The sequence below is a fragment of the Chroicocephalus ridibundus genome, chromosome 13, assembly GCF_963924245.1.
Source record: "Chroicocephalus ridibundus chromosome 13, bChrRid1.1, whole genome shotgun sequence".
NCBI classification, from domain to species: domain Eukaryota; kingdom Metazoa; phylum Chordata; class Aves; order Charadriiformes; family Laridae; genus Chroicocephalus; species Chroicocephalus ridibundus.
In genome coordinates this window covers 7,549,721-7,567,373 of record NC_086296.1, presented here as the reverse complement: position 1 = coordinate 7,567,373, position 17,653 = coordinate 7,549,721, and the positions used below count along the sequence as shown (strand labels likewise).

General features: G+C 40.2%; 1 protein-coding gene across 3 annotated transcripts in view; it reads right to left on the bottom strand.

The window, feature by feature from the left end:
- GLT1D1 (glycosyltransferase 1 domain containing 1) overlaps window positions 1–16,779 on the bottom strand; it is a 72,009-nt gene extending 55,230 nt beyond the window's left edge. For 2 of the 3 annotated variants that reach the window (XM_063351125.1, XM_063351126.1), the window contains exons 1-3: window positions 13,343–13,617; window positions 5,777–5,925; window positions 2,145–2,250 (exon numbers count right to left, since the gene is read on the bottom strand). In XM_063351125.1, the coding sequence (XP_063207195.1) occupies window positions 2,145–2,250; window positions 5,777–5,925; window positions 13,343–13,410 (323 nt within the window). In that variant the 5' untranslated portion in view covers window positions 13,411–13,617. Of the gene's footprint in view, window positions 1–2,144; window positions 2,251–5,776; window positions 5,926–13,342; window positions 13,618–16,677 lie in introns of those variants that run through there. The other variant, XM_063351127.1, reaches the window with a different exon arrangement.
- Window positions 16,780–17,653: the final 874 nt, after the last annotated feature.

The following is a 17,653-nucleotide window of genomic DNA, read 5'->3' as shown; positions in this document are numbered from 1 at the left end:
AAGCTCTGCTCAGCAAGATATTTCAGCTCTGCTAAAGTATGCAAGCAGTACCACTGGATTTGATAAGATGTTCCAGATGCTTAAATTTTATCACACCTGGTACATCAAAGACCCCTTTTGCTTATGCAGAGCTCAGTTCTGGAGCAATGACTCTTCAGAGTACTCAAGTCACCAGTCACAGTATGAGGCTGAGTGACACGCCGTAGCAGCTTACTAACCCAGGGGAAAATGAAAGCCAACTTTACACCATTTAGTGAGTTAAACTTGCTCAGAAAGAGGTCCAATGCTGGCACAAAGAAGGGTGGGTCACACAGCCACAAGGAAGAGAAAGGAGGAGAGGAAGGGAGGTAGCAGTAGAGCCATCCCTGCCACCATTGAGGTATTACACTGGTGGCTGCACATGAAGTGACAGCCTTAGCCACTATCTTGATAAGGCTTAAGCTATCTGTTAAGTTAATTTCATCCATTGGAAGATTTACATACATAAAATGCTTTAGTTTCCAATAAGAAAAGGGTTTATTGGCCCACCACGGACGTGATCAAACACTGTTGAAGTCAACAGACCTCCAGACCAAGCAGAAGGAAACTTCTTTTCTGGGGATGTTGAAACAATGAGAAATGCTGTAAAAACCTTGTTCTTTTTTAGTCATTTTCTCAGATTTCTGATGAAATTTTTACATTTGATGACTACACTGATATGTCACTGGAACTTTTCCGGACTTTAAAACACCCTGAAAATACTGCCTTGTCAATTCACTTAAAAAATTGAGAGAATTTGCTTAAAGACTTTTTTCAGTCTCTGCTTCTTTGTTCAAGTATCTAGAGAAAATATCACATTAGCAGGAGAAAAGAACAAAAGCTCTTTATATTTGAGTCACCTGCTTTTCAATCAGCCACTCTATCAACAAGGTAGATATGAGGCCTCCGAGAACGGGTTTGATTCTGTGATGCAACACAACTAACGACAGTTGTTTGTAGTTGTTGTTTTACTTAAGTGAAACTGCTGGGCACCTTTGTCTGTATGTACAGATAGCACTTAATGCATAAAATATGTTAGTTCCAATACAAAATATTTTATACGTTTGAATATATGTAACATAAACCAGAATTTACTAAGAAACAGAGGTTTTAAAAGAAAACAACTTGGAGCAACATTTAGCACTTCTGGCACAGAGCCTTGGCAAACAGGATCCAACCTTGTTTAGGTTAATAATATAACTACAGTAAGATTTAATGAGAATATTCATACCTCCACTGCTAACAAAGATTTGCTGTTTAAATAGTCATACCTCCACCACTAAATCACCATTAACCACCTCCAACACTAAAGATTCACTGTTTAAATACCAAAATCAGTCATCTCACGGCCAGGATAGTTCTGTACAAATGAGGTTTGTATGGATGTTGTTGGAGATACTTAGATGTGCATTTCTTTACTAAATCTCTGCAAATACAAACACTCTAAAATAATTCTGGTAAGAAATTAAAACTTGCTTGTATGAAATTGTATCCATTACAAACACGTCAAATAAACCGCAGTCAAGTTGCTACAGTCTACAGTTATACTAACCAGCAAAGGCTGTCTTTACAATGTCTACCCATAAAGTAGATCATTCTGCAGAGCAGTATGCTGCCAAATCCCAGGTTAAGCATTCTTGCTATTATTCTTCTCATTTCTTTTACCTGCCTCAGAATTTTATATCTTCATCACATGCATAGTCCTATTATTCTAGAAAACAGTTATGATTCAGTAGACAAAGCACAGGATTAGTTAGCAAGAGAATAGATTTCATTAGCTTTTAATGGGATTTGAGTCTTTTTGAAAATTCACAGCCCAAGAGACCAAGTTTCAGCAATACCTCTGCGAACTCTTACATGGACAAATATGACAAAAGGATTGTAACAGAGGAAATATAAAATGGATAGACTGCATACAGACGACATTTTATGAAGAAACCATTTCTACTTCCAATACTGAATCATAAAATAATACGTAGAGCTGATAGGGATTTCAAGTAGTCTATCATTTGTCTGCTGGGCTACACATCTTCCAGCGACTCCAAGCGTTTATGGAACAGTTCCTAAAAGATCTGCCATTACAAAAATGCAATTTCCTGTCATAAACTTTCCACGTATGCTTTTACCTGGCTTCTTCTAGCACTGCTCCCATTACTCGATGTTTCTCTTCACATTTGATATCTTCATTTACATCTGTCCCACCAAAGATGATTCCAAAAGGAATTCTGCTACCTGCAAAGCAATGACTATGATGAGAAGCTCACCAGCATGTCAAGGCAATGACTAGAAGAGGAACATAAGAATGAAAAAGTATATTGATAATACTGTATCACATATGTAAGCAAAAGCCTTTGAAAAAGGAACCTGGAGAAACTTGAATTTTTATGTTTTTGGCTTTGTGCTTTCAGAGCATGTCAGTCTGTTGTGTAGCTTTGAGATTTTTCTTTGCCTTTTCCATGCTTAGTAAAAACAATCAATTAGTTTCTACACTTGCCAGCCCACCAAACAGCATATATATTTTAAATGTTATTAACATTTTAATAAGATGCATTATTGCAAAGTTTGGTCCCAGGTACCTAGCTTCAGCCACTCATTCACTGTCCCATCAAGCATTCCGATACAGTGGTTTGGGTGACCATCCTGCAAAGTTGGTTACTGAAAATATTTTTGTTTCTTTTTTTTTTCTTTAAATATTGACTTCCAAAGCCAGTTTTACTGCTACAAAAAACGTAGATAGACCCACACCGCCGGACAAGGTCACTGAATTAAGTAAGGCAGCATATGTGAACCTGCAATAACACAATTGTTTTGCCTAATTCCATCCCAAAAGATGGACCTGTGTTTATAATTGGTTGCTCCAAGATCTTCTGTGATCACCCAAGTGATGAAAGTTGTTTTAGGATGCCTTACAGTGCTCAGAACAGTAAGAGCAGAGGAAGTCATGTTGGCTGTGGGACAGTCTGTACACGAGACCTATTCAACATTCAAATTTTTGAGTATCAATAACAGCATATATATCCTAGTGTTGTCTGCAGTCTGGTACAAGCCTAGTTTTGACACACAGCACCACAATAAATTCATATTTGCATAAGGCTAAAGCCACCCAAACAGGGTAGAATAGCACTTCCACGCTAACAGTGGCTGGACTTACGAAGACGAGGCCAAAGGCTACTTAAAGAAAAATTAAAAAAAGCCAATAGTAGTGTAAGATTCCTTTCTAATAGTATTTCTTTTCTTGGAGTCTGGTTATTTTTAGTAACTGACAAGTTACCAATAAGTTCTGCCCTTAAACTAATCAAGATAGCAGACAATAATGTTTACTGTTGATTGTTTCAACACTGAAAACAATTAAGTGGTCAGTTTTACACCACCTTAAGCTAACAAATAACAGACACGTGGTGGCTAATTACTACATGCAGAACATAGTTTTAAATTCCAAATGGGACTGCAGTTTTGCAAAAGAAACAATCTCTAGTAAGACAGCCTAAAAAAACTGCCATTAAGGTGACCAATTTCATGGATTTTGCAGATTTGTGTTAGCTGTAACAGATGAAACCAAGGTTTTCTCCGACTGTGAAGAAGAATAAGCAGTTAGGCTGTACTGCCACTACACACTGTGTATCAAGAAAGCCAGAAAATATGCTTTGTTTTTTCCATTTTGCTGTCAGATGGAAGGGGAGAGGGATCAAGGACTCAGTAGACAACACTGTCTTCAGCACTGACCGAAGAGCAGGGCACGAGAAGTTATTGTGTTGATGGAAGGTTGTCCTTTTGAGAGATAATGTAACTGACCTTGAACGTTCATCGCTGTGGAAACTATTGGTGACACTTTCTACAGCGACCCATAGTGGCTTAGGGGGTGGAGGGGAAATTATAGGTTAATCAAAATTCATGGTTAAAACCAAACAAATACGGAAACGTTAAAGCAAATGGGGAACGAAATAAATATGTTGATAAAGATAGAAAACATACTATATGGTTCACATTTGTATTTGAAAATTAAGTGAGCTGTAAGATGAGGATTTATTAGCATTGCTAATTTGCTCATTGCTACATGAAAGAACAAACAAAAAGAATTAAAGACCAATTGCCATTCTGGCTACTTAAAGACTTTCCTTGGCATTTTTAAATATTATACTCTAATGTTTGTGAAGAGAATTAATGTGCACTATCAAAGCACCGCCACACTAATCTTCAAGAGACTGAGTTTCTGTAATACAATATAAAATATATATTGCCTTTCTAATAAATAAAAAAGTAAATGACTATTATGTCATCTATTACATGTGTTGATCATACATCCCCAATCATGTAAACAAAGTTTCCAAGATGAGGTACAAAAGTTTGCTAGTAGGGTAATAATGGTAGTATGACTGTAATGGATAAATTTCTTTAAGGTATTTCTTAATAAGGGATATGGAAAGATTAAATGTTACAAGAATCAGGAATGTCTTCTGAATCACTTTTTCCTTTCAAGAAGTCTACAATAACTTTTACACTTTGACTAGGATCATACCAGGAATCATACCACTTACTGTCTTGCTTTTCATAGATTTCTGTTTCATTTTTTATTCAGTTATTGCAGATGGTTTTCGGAACAGTGTGACTGACATATTTAAATTACTGAGCTTTTGTAAACCATTCAAGCATCAGGCTTTGTAGGATTTGTGGAATTTTGAAAATCTTACCGCAACAGCATTTGGGCAATGCTATGCAAGTCAAAAATGCAATAAAGTTTGACAGTAAACATTTAAAATCCAACCTTATATTTTGTTACTTTGCAAAAAAAAAAAGAGACAGTTCTAAGAACTTCCATAAGCCTTGTCCAAACCAATTCCGGATCTTGTCACAAAAACAATCATCTCTATATTCCAACAAGAGAAGTCTTAGTGCATATGTTAGCAGAGATCACCTTACAGAATTATTTATTTGTATTCTAGGATCCCTACTGAAACCAGAGCTCCATTGTAACAAAAGACACACCAGCGTGCCAGACAATAATTCGGGCTTTCTGAAAACCCACCGGCACGAATTGTGGGGGGACTTCTGAAGTCTGAAAACTAGCACAACACAACTTATACTGAGATCTGATGAAAGTATCAAATTATGTACCTTTGTCCAAGTGAATATATTTGTACAATACGAATGCGATCTCAAAAACGGATGCACACTTGCAATTTCAGTAGGTGACAGTGTCTGTCATTTTGAAAGCCAGTGCATCTGGTGTATCATTAATGGCAGGCTAAAATTTTGTTCTACATGGCTAGAAACAATAGAAAATTTTATTATTTGTCTGATAACATCCTGTCTCCTACAGTTTAGCTGTCATGAATGACATCTCAAAGTTATTGCACGTCCAGAAAACCCTGACTCATTTTTAAGCAGAAAAATCAAATTAGCCTCTCTGCTTTCTTCTGTTTGACCTCAGCTATACTTAGCCAAGCCATTGTCCTCTGAAAGAACACATTTGCTGAAAGTATCTTAATGTTAATATAATGCTCTTATCTTAATGTAGTTAAAGTACTTAATTATAAAATGCACTATGTGCTTTAAAAGTTCATTTATTTAGTTCTCTCCTCTCTGGATCAGGTCTCCCACAGAGAAAGATTTTCAGCATTTCTGAACATTTGTTGAAGTGGAAAAACAGAATAATTACATTACATGTGGGTTTATACACTTATAGCCATTTATAACTGTTTGTATTCATTCTTTTCTCTTTGTAAGATGTATATTTATTGCAAAATAGAAAGGGGATTACCTTGCAGAAGTCTGCCTGCTTTATAAAGATGAATGGCCAGGGCTGCATCAAACTTGTCTGTGGAGGTTAGATTTGCTATTTCAGTCGGACTTTCATACATGAAAGCATCTTTAAGAACACAGATATGACCTGCAGCACTTAGATGATCCCTTCATTATCAGAACAAATAGAAAAAGAAAAAAAAAAAGATACTGTTAATGTTGTAGGCCAGTATATTAAATAAGCTTAATCATAATCACAGAATCTTCATGGTTGGAAAGGACCTGCATTCACCTTTAGGTTAATTTTGTTCAAGCAACCATGGAGCTTGAAGGGCCAGGGGGAGCGGTCCTGAAAATATTTGTTACCTTCACCATTGTGAAGCCACAGTCACACTTCCAAGCAACATAAACTGCGTCCATTTTAAGGCCCAAGCCTTAAACAAAGTATAAACAACACCTTCGGAAATGAGCAGAAGTGAAGTATGATCAGGATCTTTCCTGATTGAGCTTCAGCTGAGAAGACTCCATTGGAATTGAGTGTGTTAGACCTTGGTCTTAGAGATTCTCAGATCCTGGTTCTGGAGAAAGGCCACCAAGTGAAACAAAACACAAATACGTCCAGCTAATCAATGCTATTAAAAATACAGAACATTTATGCATAAATGTTTGCAGGGGCAAAAAAATGAATACATAAATAAAACCGGAGAGTTTTCTGTTTGACTGTGGGTTCAACTGCTACTTGTCTTAGTTTACCCATTTGTAAAACAGGCACAGGATAATTCAAGTATAAGAAAAAAATTACACAAAAGTAATTACAAAAACACACTTTCACAGTCTTTTTAAAAAAATCTGAATTGCTAAAAAGAAAAAAACCAAACCAAAATAACAATCCACAACAATCACCCCCCGCCCCTATTCTAGTGTCACCTTACCCATTCATCTTTATATACAGTGGTTCCTCACATTAAAACATTGATTAAAAGACTGCCAAAGTCAAGAAACTGATTGATTACAGGAGGCTTTACTTTAGGCATTTCAGTGAGCTTTGTTTTAGTCTTTCCTTTTATAGTCTAGGCTCATAATTCCTCCCACCGATACCAGAATCAGTTATCAGCCAAAAAAACATACAGGTGAAAATCCATGTTTTCATAGAAACTAGCACACACTATCTGCTGACATGTAGTGTTTAAATTTTCAATATTACAAAAAGACCACAAGAATGTTTTCTGCTTATTACATATTGTTCCAGTTGATTTATTTCTCATAACATATTAATTGTTCTGGCATTAAAATCTGCTAACTCAATAGCTTCTTGGATAATGTCGGCTCTTTCCTTTCTTGATCATTTCATATCCTCCCAAGGAATGTAATTTTCTGTCCTGCAGAAGTTAGTCATTACTGCAGAAATTGGTGCTAAAAATGTTGTAAAATGTCTTGAGGCCTTGAGTGGAATGTATTAGCACTATATCAGACAGAGCTCCATTGGCACAACATATGGTGCTGTATTTCTTCCTTATTCTAAAAAGAAACTCATTTTACTTTTAACTTCACCATTTGAAACAAGACCAATAAATTGTAATACGTACTAATAAATAATAAAATACAGCCAGATTATAAACTCCTTATTTACACTGTTGAGCAATTATTTACATCGGTTGTCCCATGAACTGGTACCAGGTACCTGCTTGCCTTTTGCAAGAGGCTCTCAATTTATATCTAAATAATGATTCCCAAATCTCACAGCTGTGGAAAGAAAATCTCTCGGGCAAATACTCGGGATGCTCGTGCATGCATTCCATAATTTCACAGGTGCTCATTAAATAGTCTAAAAGAATTTTTTCCCATCAGTATTCCAATTACCATAAATCACTATCATGTACAAGCAATATGTTTGCATATTACAATTAATTTGAAAATAACTCTCTCAGGACATCAGGAATCAAGAAACTCGGCTAGGAATTTCGATCTAAAGTGTCTTTTTTTAAAATATACTGGGAAATAATATTTTTCCTTTCCTCCACAGTTTCCACAGCTCCAAATCTCACAGCTGAATGACAGCTGTTTCTGCAGTATATAGAGGGGGAACTCCCTCAAGTGTTCCAAAGGCTCATAAATTGTGGATTACCTCTATTACTTTTTTTTTTTCCTACACATAATGACTCAGGAGCATGTAAAAAATTTGCATACAGCTTAAGAAGGAAAAATTATCAAATTATTTCTAGAATAATTCAAATTCCCAGATGCAAAGAGAGGCCTTAATCCCATAAACATACCATTGAGTTCAATATGATTAGTCACAGGCTTCAGAGTATGCATATATGGAAATATATGTGCGTTGAAGCAGAGTTATTGGGTAGTATTTAAGTACTGAAATTTACAGTGATATTTTCATATTTTTCTAAATGACTTTTCATCTTTATAACTAAAAAAAAAAGCAGACTATGATTTTCACACATATGCTGTTATCAAGGAACATGGTAAGAGGGTGCTGCAAAGCTATCGCAGGAGATTTTTTTCGAAGGCTGATCTGTCTATGAAGTCACAGATGTCCCTGAATCAAGCCAAGGCAGAAAAGATACATTACCCATATCTTTCCTCCTCCTGGCAACTGTGTATTCACATTATTTTGCCATTTCATAAACAAATACTTTCTGAATGAAAAATAAAAATGATCACGTCTCCTGCTGTCTGTGAATCTAAGACAACACCGAAAATGCTAATTCTCAAGGCCACATTTTCTCTCTATCACAGTTTTGTATGTGGTAGATAAATTTGCAACTGTGTGTCTTAACAACCAGTGATTATTGCTCGGAATCAGAATTTGCCTTGCTCTGCCATTATCTTTCCCTTCTACCGAAACTCTCATGGAAGCCAATGCCACTACTCAGGGAGAATAATACTTCTAAAATGCAGTTTGGCTGTCAGATTTCAGATTTTGGGTGTTTTACTAGTAAGTAACCAAACAGGGAACCCTTCAGTCATTCAGTAAGCTTGAAAGAACCATTTCTTAGAGTACATTGTATTAGTCACTGCCTACACTGTGATATTTATACACATCTGAATATCGGACAAAACATTTCCCAGTCCCACTGATTGTAATATTCAGGGAATTAATCTTTTTTGTTATATTTTCTACACTCTTCGTAAATCATGAGGCTTACAAGTGAAACTTGTAAGTGTCTGCTCTGGATCTATACTGTATGCAGAGAGACATTGCTAAAAGGTACAACCCTTTTCTGACACACATTTTCACTTTATTAAAGATTTCTATAGAAAAACATTTTTCCCCTAACACAACTGTGAAATACTGGGTGATGTTTTACAGTGTTTCATTTTTTATTTCCTACGTTATTGATGACAACTTCTCACTTAACCCTGGCTAGCAGTCTTTCCTCCTTCAACCTGAATCTGCCGTTCACAGGTCTTCACATACAGAAACAGTCTTATAGTTCCAAACACAGGATGGCTGAAGCTAATACACAAGCGAGATAAAAGTATGCTTACTTCTAAAGTGTTATAGTTTTGAAACTTGCTTTATTTTCTGTGATGTCGTCCTCTCAAAAACATTTGTGTTCTAATTTTCAACTGATATTTCAATGGAACTAATGGCAGACAAAGAACATCTGATTTCCAAAACATTTCTGCTAGGTAGATACACTGACACTTCTCAAATGGCACAAAATAGGCTTCATCCAAAAATATTAATTATCTCTTTCCCTAGGCTGTCTATTCTGTAAAGGCAGCTATGCATCAGCTACTGTTAAATCTACACAGCACAATTCAAAGCTTATTAAGTGAGCAGAGTCACTTCCACTGCCTTTTCTGAAACTTGGCCAGAGCTGAATATTCGCAATTCCCACTGAAGTGGATGGAATTACAAGACGAATGCTTGATCTTCTCTGTTTTCTTTGTAAAATATCTTCTTTTTTTTTTCATACTTGTTGAAGCAAAGTATTCATTTTATTTCTCTCTCAAACTTCTCCCTTAAACAACACAGACAAATTGTGTTGGCATGAATGAAGTACGAATAAAATCCATTGTGAATAAGAAATTAAAAATGTGAGCAATAATGGGGAGAGAATCCTTCTGTCTCTATGTTCTGAAGTCAGTAACTGTCCTTTGGAAGGACAAAATAACTGCAAGGTTTAATCCTGCCTTATAAATAGATCTAGACATTCAAAACGTTTTGGGATGCAGCATACATCCAGCACAGGCCATGTAAGTGATTGCATCTCAGTTCCAGAGGTGGAGGATGAGCACCTGCCTCGGCAGCTGTGCTGCTTTGGGAACGGCCACGCAAACAACAGCAGGGATTTACCAGCGCTGGGGAAACTGACGGAGGTGGGTAAAAGACCTCTTACGATCTGCCATGAGGAGAAGAGGATCTCCTGCTTGTACGAGTGCTCTTCTGTGTGATTTTAGTGTTAGCAGATAGGGTAAGAATAGATGGAAGACAAGTTGGGGCTCAGAATTACTCCAATAAATGTCTAAGCTGAAAAATAATTGTAAAGAGGAGTCATTAGCATTATTGAATTTGTGGGTTTAATTCTCTTGCAGTTGATTACCTGGAGATTTACAGAGTGGCTATCTCAACTGTCCCATTTCAAATGAGAACTGAAACAATCTCTCCCTCTCCAAACGATATTTACATATTGACAAAATACTTCATCTAAATCTTTCTAATTAACCAATGAATTGAAGATTTCTATTCCTTCCTACTACCAAGTAATAAAAGATGAGCAGAACATTTCAAGGGGCAGAGAAGATTCATTTATTTTCTTTCCTAAGACCCACATTGATCTCATTTCTAAGGCTGAAGAATGGCAGCCAAACCAAAGACTTTTGCTTAGTGTTTTATTTTCTACTTATTGCTCATATTTTTTAAGGTGATTAAAGATTATACTCACCAATGCGAATAAAGCCCACAGCACATTCATTTTATCACTTGTTTTAGGAAGCTGACTTCTAGCCAAATTAGATTCTGGTATCTTTGCCACCAGTTACTTTAAACCCAGGAAATGAGTATCTTATTTATGAAAAGATGAAACAGTTATACAACAGCTGTAATACCATAAACATAGTATAGCCAGTGATAATAAGCCATAAAACTAATCTATGCTGGCAAGTGTCCAACCTGAAGACAACTTCATTGTTTCATTTATACTTAACCAAAAGTTGCCATGGTTCAATACAAAAAAAAAAAAGATTGAACAAATAAATTCATAAGCATGTATGCACATACAACTGAGGCCAAATAGTAACTGGAATATATATACTTTTTGTGTATTAACACATATGCTACAAAGGTTACCATATGCATTTAACCTCAGGTATGGCAGATTAGTTTGAGAAGTGACATGCCCAAGCCTTTGGCCATACATGTAGATTTATTTTTTATTTTTTAAATGGCATAAAGTCTTAAGAAAACCAGTATTAGACGGAAGTATCTGCATAGGATGGTTTTAGTGATAGCTGTCCCCTGACTTGCCTTTTAGTCAGAAAGATGGATTTAATTGCTACCTAATACTCTTTACTTCAGGCTTCTTTTGGTTTTTTTTTCCCTAAACGGGCTTGTTTATATTATTCCTATAAAAAACATTCATAGTAGGTAATAAGAGAGCAACTTAACATAAGTTACAGACTCTCAAACACTATTTCTGTTAGAATCCTTTATCCACCTTTACTTTGAATATGAATTAAATTGATCTTTCACTAATTATTTTCTTTCTGTTTGAAGGTCTATGTGCGTGAGAAAGCAGCATCCACTTTGTACAAGGTATGCCTACAAAGCAACGGGATGCTAAAGCAAGCTGGTGTACTCTACACAGATCACTGCAGATGTGTTCACATAGCTGCAAATGATTGCGTTAAGATGGTAATATATTAAACCATCTGTCAACTGAGCTGTTGCATCTCACCGAGTCGATGCCCTCTTTCATACTAAAACACATTAGCTTAGGCCACTGTGCACGAGTCAGAGCTGGAGAAGGCTAACCAAAATTACTGGTACCGTGACTTACGTAAAGGCACCTTGCTAAACCACTGTGTCTCGATGCAGTAGGCTCACATGATCACAATCAATCTCAGTGTATTAAAAGACAATTTTAAATAATATCCGGACATTTGTTTGTCTAGCTTATTCAGGTTTAGTTTAACTAGAAATAATGCAAAACCAGCTTTCCACTAGATTACCTCTGCACCGCTCCACAGTCTGAATGTCTGTCTGACTTTCCTCATTTTGACATGGAAGATGAACGTAAGTGAATATTTAATTTGTAAAAGCAGAAGAAATAATCTTGTGGAGGAAGAATGAGCACAGACATTCCCAAGAACAACTAGTTTTGTATTATCCAGTGAGCACAAAAGATTAAAGATGAAAGGAAATGCAGAATGACACACAAACCACCACACATGAACCCTCTGCTGACAGGTGCGGGTAGAAAATGTGTATTATAAACATAAGAACATATTTGTTTATCTCAACATTTTGTCAGTAACTATTCCTTTAAAATACAGAAAACTTCTCGGATCTTTATGCTCTATTTGCTTTATATCTTCAATGCCTGGGTGACTGACATGAGGCAGCAGGTATGTTCCACCTCTGTCTTATACAATGCAGTGGCCCTGCACAAATCCGAGGCTGAACTTGGTATGACACAACTAGAGTGAAAACTTAAACGACATCAGAGGACTATTTCTATGTATAACATATAATATACAGATCAAGGTCAGGGCAAACTTTTAGTAGCAGAAGAGATTAATCCTAAGAAAAAACAGCTAAATCGTGGGTGACTCTTTGATGGGTGAGAAGCAACAAGTCCTTATTTTGGGCCTCAAGAGGACAAAACCATTGAGAAATTGTTTCATTTTTACAGTGCCCTTTTTTAAAAAAAAAAACAAAAAACAGAGCTCACGCACAGCAAAGCCCTTTAGCAATGATGCCAACCACATCCTTTTCCACGTTTCATCGAAAAAGCTAAACGAGGACATTAAGAACGCTATGCATTTACGCAGTTCTGTTAGTCCAAACAATTCCAAAGCCCCACCGATGCATAATCCCCGGGAGAGCTGCCTCTGGAATCCCCACGGCAAGGTTACAGGGACGGCTCCTCACGTGGGAGCTCCCAGCGCCCACTGCCCTCCGCATCCATTTCTCATCTCGCTCCGGGAGTTTCACTTACTCCCCAGCAGTACGGGCAAAGTGGGGGAACACCCTGCCCAGACCGAGCCGCCGCGGGCTCCCCTCCTCCCGGACACACAGCCAGCAGGCCCCGGCCTCCCGGTAAGGGATCCCCCCCGCCCCGGCGCTATCAGCCAGGGCCTGCCTCGGCGCTCGGCCGCCCTCCCCCTCGCACACCCCCGGCGCCGGCCATCCAGGCGGCTGAGGCGGCAGCGACACCGCCTCCGTGCGCCGGAGGGGGCACCGAATGGCGGACGGTCCCCGCCAACCCCTCTCTATCACCTCGGCACCGGCCCCATCCGCCGAGCCCCCTCTGCCCGCCGGGGAGAAATGCGGCCGCATCGGCGTGAGGGGAGGATGCCGAGGGGGAAGCGGGCGGGGAGGCGGGCAGCGGGGGGCACTCACTGTATCCTGGCGGCGGTGGTGGCGTTGCCGGTCTGCGCTCGGAGGCACGCCAGCAAGAGCAGCCTCATAGCGGCCCCTCCTGTCACCTCAGTGAGGGGCAGCGCCGCTGCCGCCGCCTCCTTCACCTGCCCGGCGGCCCGGGCGCGGCCCCGCCGCCTCCCGGAAAGGGCGGCGCGGGAGGAGCGGGGCTGCCACCTGCCGCCGGGCCGCCCCCGTTCAGCCCCGCGTTCGGCGGCCCGAACGGCGGCAGGGCCCGCGCGGCCAGGTGACGGTCGCGCCCTTGCCACTTGTCCCTGGTCAGAGGGCACTTGGCGACAGTGCCGGCAGGTTTGGGTCCCCTCCCCACAGCTCGACATAGCGCGATGTGTTTTCATTAAGCAGCCACGAAGATGACGTGCTCAAAGGATGGCCTCAGAGAAGATTTAAATTAAAGACCTCCTGAGAAAAGCATCAGGGATGGTTGGCGTCGGCCACTGTCTCCTGAGGCAGCTCCTCAGCTGCACCACAGTCGCCATGTGCCTCCCAAGAGGGAGGTGATTCCGATTCAGTGCAGGAATGGAGAAAAAACTAATTGTGGATAAGATGCCAACAACCAGAAGAGCCAGAGGAACGTGCTAGTCCAAAGAAAAAGGCAACTGGACCGTCAAAGACCACGCTAAATGTCAGGAACGCCACAGGATGAGGCAGAGCCAAAGGTGTGTAAGAGCCAGAGAAAGCTCTGGTGAGGCACCACAGCCTCCACAGCAGCAGGCAGAACCCAAACATACAGCAAAGCAGGGAAAAGGGAAGAGACCAAACTCAGGACCAAGAAAACCATATCCCAAACTACCAAGCCAGTCTTCAGGATAAACCCCAATTATAATCAGGAACACGGTGAGCAGCTAAGATCAGATGGGTGGGGCAGAAGGCAGTAAGGCCGAGGCCAGTTTAGGGAGTGTGTTGGGAGATTGATAGGGGCCAGGTGGCTGACTGCAGATATCCATGGCCTTGAACTTGATTCAGCATTTTGTAAAAACATTGAGAACACGTGCAGGATGTTTGTGGCCACGAGACAGGCGAGAAGGAGGGCTTGATCTAACAAAAAACCTCACTCTTTTGCTTGTGTACTTATAACCTGGTCTGGTTCCCTGATGTAATTCACCACAGGGCCACACAGAAACTTATGTTTCCCCAAGGCTGTAAAAGACAAGGAAACTGCAGCGCCTGTTTATCGTGGCTTAAATTACTCTTCAAGTCTCAATGTCAGGTAGGGGGAAAAAATATGTCACATACAGAGAAAGGCTCTTAAATTTAGTAATTCTAAAAATAGTAGTTTTTCAAATAGCTTGTGTGGATCTCTGATGACAGGTATTCAGGAATTGAGGGTTTAGAAGTGATAAAGATATATATTGGAGCATATTCTGGCAAACTGTAAGCATTTTGGTACACCAGCTCACGTTTTGCTAATGGGTCTTCATGCTGCAGAGCTGTCTTCAACTGTCTGCATCTTACCAAGTCATCACTTAGAAATAATTCAGCACAACATAGTTCAGACCATTTTAAACTCCATTCAAACTAAAAAAGATGGCTACAACGTAGAAAAGCAACAAATCTTGCATAAATGCTAAAAATAGCATAAATGCTAATTTAAGGGTAGGCAGGACCAAGCAATTTCCATCACCATTTTAGAAAGCATTTCTGGCATGAAATCCCAGCCTCATTGACACGTAGAAGGCTTTTGTCAATCCAGCCAGGATTCTAGCCTTGAAGTTTGTTTCACTGTAAGTGCCTATATGAAGAATATTTTGCCTTTTGAGAGCACTTAACACCCTCAAACCAAGCACCAGTCACCTCTGTTAGTCACTGCTGCCCAGCTGTCCATTTAACAGACCCGTAATGGATCACACAGACTGCATGAAGCTTACACAGCTGCCTTTCAGTCTCCTGATACATTGCTGCTCTAAATCCTTTCCCAACAGACCCTCCTCCTGGTTCCAAGACCTCCCCCACATAGCTCATCTGGCTGCATCGCACCAAGGAAGGTTGGCAGTGTGCCTACGACCCGAGAAACACACCTTGCCCTGTTGTTGCAGCCCTGTACATAGAACAGCCTCTGTAATCCAAACCAGGGACAATTCCCTAGTCGCACAGCCTAAAGCAGGATACGTGACGATGCTCATAAGGTCACGTTTTGGGTTAAAAGGAAGCTGTGGTTTTGGTATCTGCATGAGATACTTAATTACAAATAGCTTGGCTGTTGTAACTGTTCACCACTGCAAGCTCTAAAACCAGACAACAGCTATTCAGCACATTTAGTGTATAACACAAAAAAGACAAAAATGCAAACATCAAAGTAAAACAAGGCCTGCTCCATGAGACAAATGAGGAAACTTAACCAGTCATCTGGGAAATAAAGAGAAAATAAAGGAAACATTCCAAGAGGTCTTAACATTTTATTACTATTTATGGTAACTCTGGATTTTATGCTATACAGGTCTTGATTGAAAGAATTAAAAATCTACAAGTCTTTGCAGGATCAAGCATTGTTGTGTCTTTGAAGACATGTACGTGCACTAACATATCACTGTATAGACACAGGTGCATTCACTGTATCCAAATAAATGCTCATGGATGTACCTTAATGAAAAAGTTTTAAATATACTGTGGCTAAGTGTTCTCGTTTGGAGAAAAATTAAAAACCACCTTCCTGGAGCTGCTATTCTTCCACAGAGAATGTTAGGGTTATAACAGTAGCTTTTGAATTTTAGTGAGGGTACCTACTTCTCAATACCTGAAGACTGAAATAACATTTTATAATGTACATTTCAAATACTATTCAGCATTGCTAGGTGTTTTTAACAGTTGCTGTGTAGGCCAATATAAAAATCTCACCCCGCTCACGAAGGTAAATTATGAAAGGCTTAGAATGTGATATCTGCATATATTAAAACACACAATAACACAGTGTGCTTAATTACTTGGTAGTCTCTAGCAAATACTACTAGCTCCCCTTAGAAAATGTAATCACAATTGATATGATATACTGTGTTAAACTGGGCAAAGCTGAAATGTAGTTTTTTAGATTACAGAATCAGTCATTTTGCAGTAGTTCACAAAGAGATCTCTGTACAGCTAGTTGCTTTTTCCTTATTGTCCTTTGTCATGAAATGTAACTAGTTAAGAGAGCAAATATACTTAATGAGTCATTCTTACGGCATACGTTATTTACAAAAGCCCATCATTAAATGAATGTATTTACTTTTACAAGCATCACTTGCTCAATTACCAACCCTATTCCAAAAATTTTAAGTCATACCTAGATGTTGGGTGTAACCATATGATGTCAATCAATTTACCTTTCCACAACCAGAAGTATCTTTCCCACTTTGTTCTGGCCAAAAATATGACTTTAAGATCTGCCACTGAAGACAATTGCGTACTGTCATGACCTTTACCTCAACATACCTGATGGTGGAACAAAAGAACATCTTAGGGTTCCAAACTTGCAACCAATAATGTGCATTTCCTCATTTTAATTGTGCACCTTGTCCCGCTCAAATCAGAGCCTTAATTTTCCACAGGTACTGATGAGGCATTATCACTGCAGGTACCCCTCAGATAAACCAGCCCCATGTCAAGCAGCACCCGCCCAGCCAGGCCCTCCATGCTTCCATCCCGCCAGGGTCGGCGTTGCTGCAGCTCCCAGGCCTGCCCACTGCATTTACCCGTGTGACAGCCACAGAGTCACTTACACACGCATGCTTGTCTGCGGGATGGCCATTTTGACAGGGACAATCCCTGCTCTTGCTTTTCCAACAAAGTAGAGAAGCAAAGTAGGGAAAAAAAACGCACTTTAATTTTGCTGTCACTGCTATTGCTGAATAAACCTAAGGAGAAAGTGAGGGCTCTCAGGGAAGCCAGCGCTGAACCTGCGTCACTCATAAAGTCACACAGCTCCAGTTAATACCTAAAATGTAACTCCCAGCCTGAACTAACGCACGAAGTAACCACCAAACCCGTTTCCCGTGCTGCAGCCTCTCGCCCCGCCGCCCTCTTCATACCCCCGGCACCCCCACGGGCGCGGCGAAGGAAAACGTGCGGGGAGAAGGCAGCCACCTCCTCTCCCCGGTGAAGCTCGGCACACCGGGAGGTGTAACCCACCCCGGCTGGGCTCGGCCCCAGCGCTGCGGAGGCGTTCCACAGCCGGCCGGCCCTCCCCGGGAGGACGCCCTCACAGCCGGCACCTCCGAGCGGACCCGCCCCGCAGCTTCCGGTCCGCCACATCCCGCCCCCTCCGCTGGCCCCGCCCCGCTTCGCCTCAGCCGCCGCTCC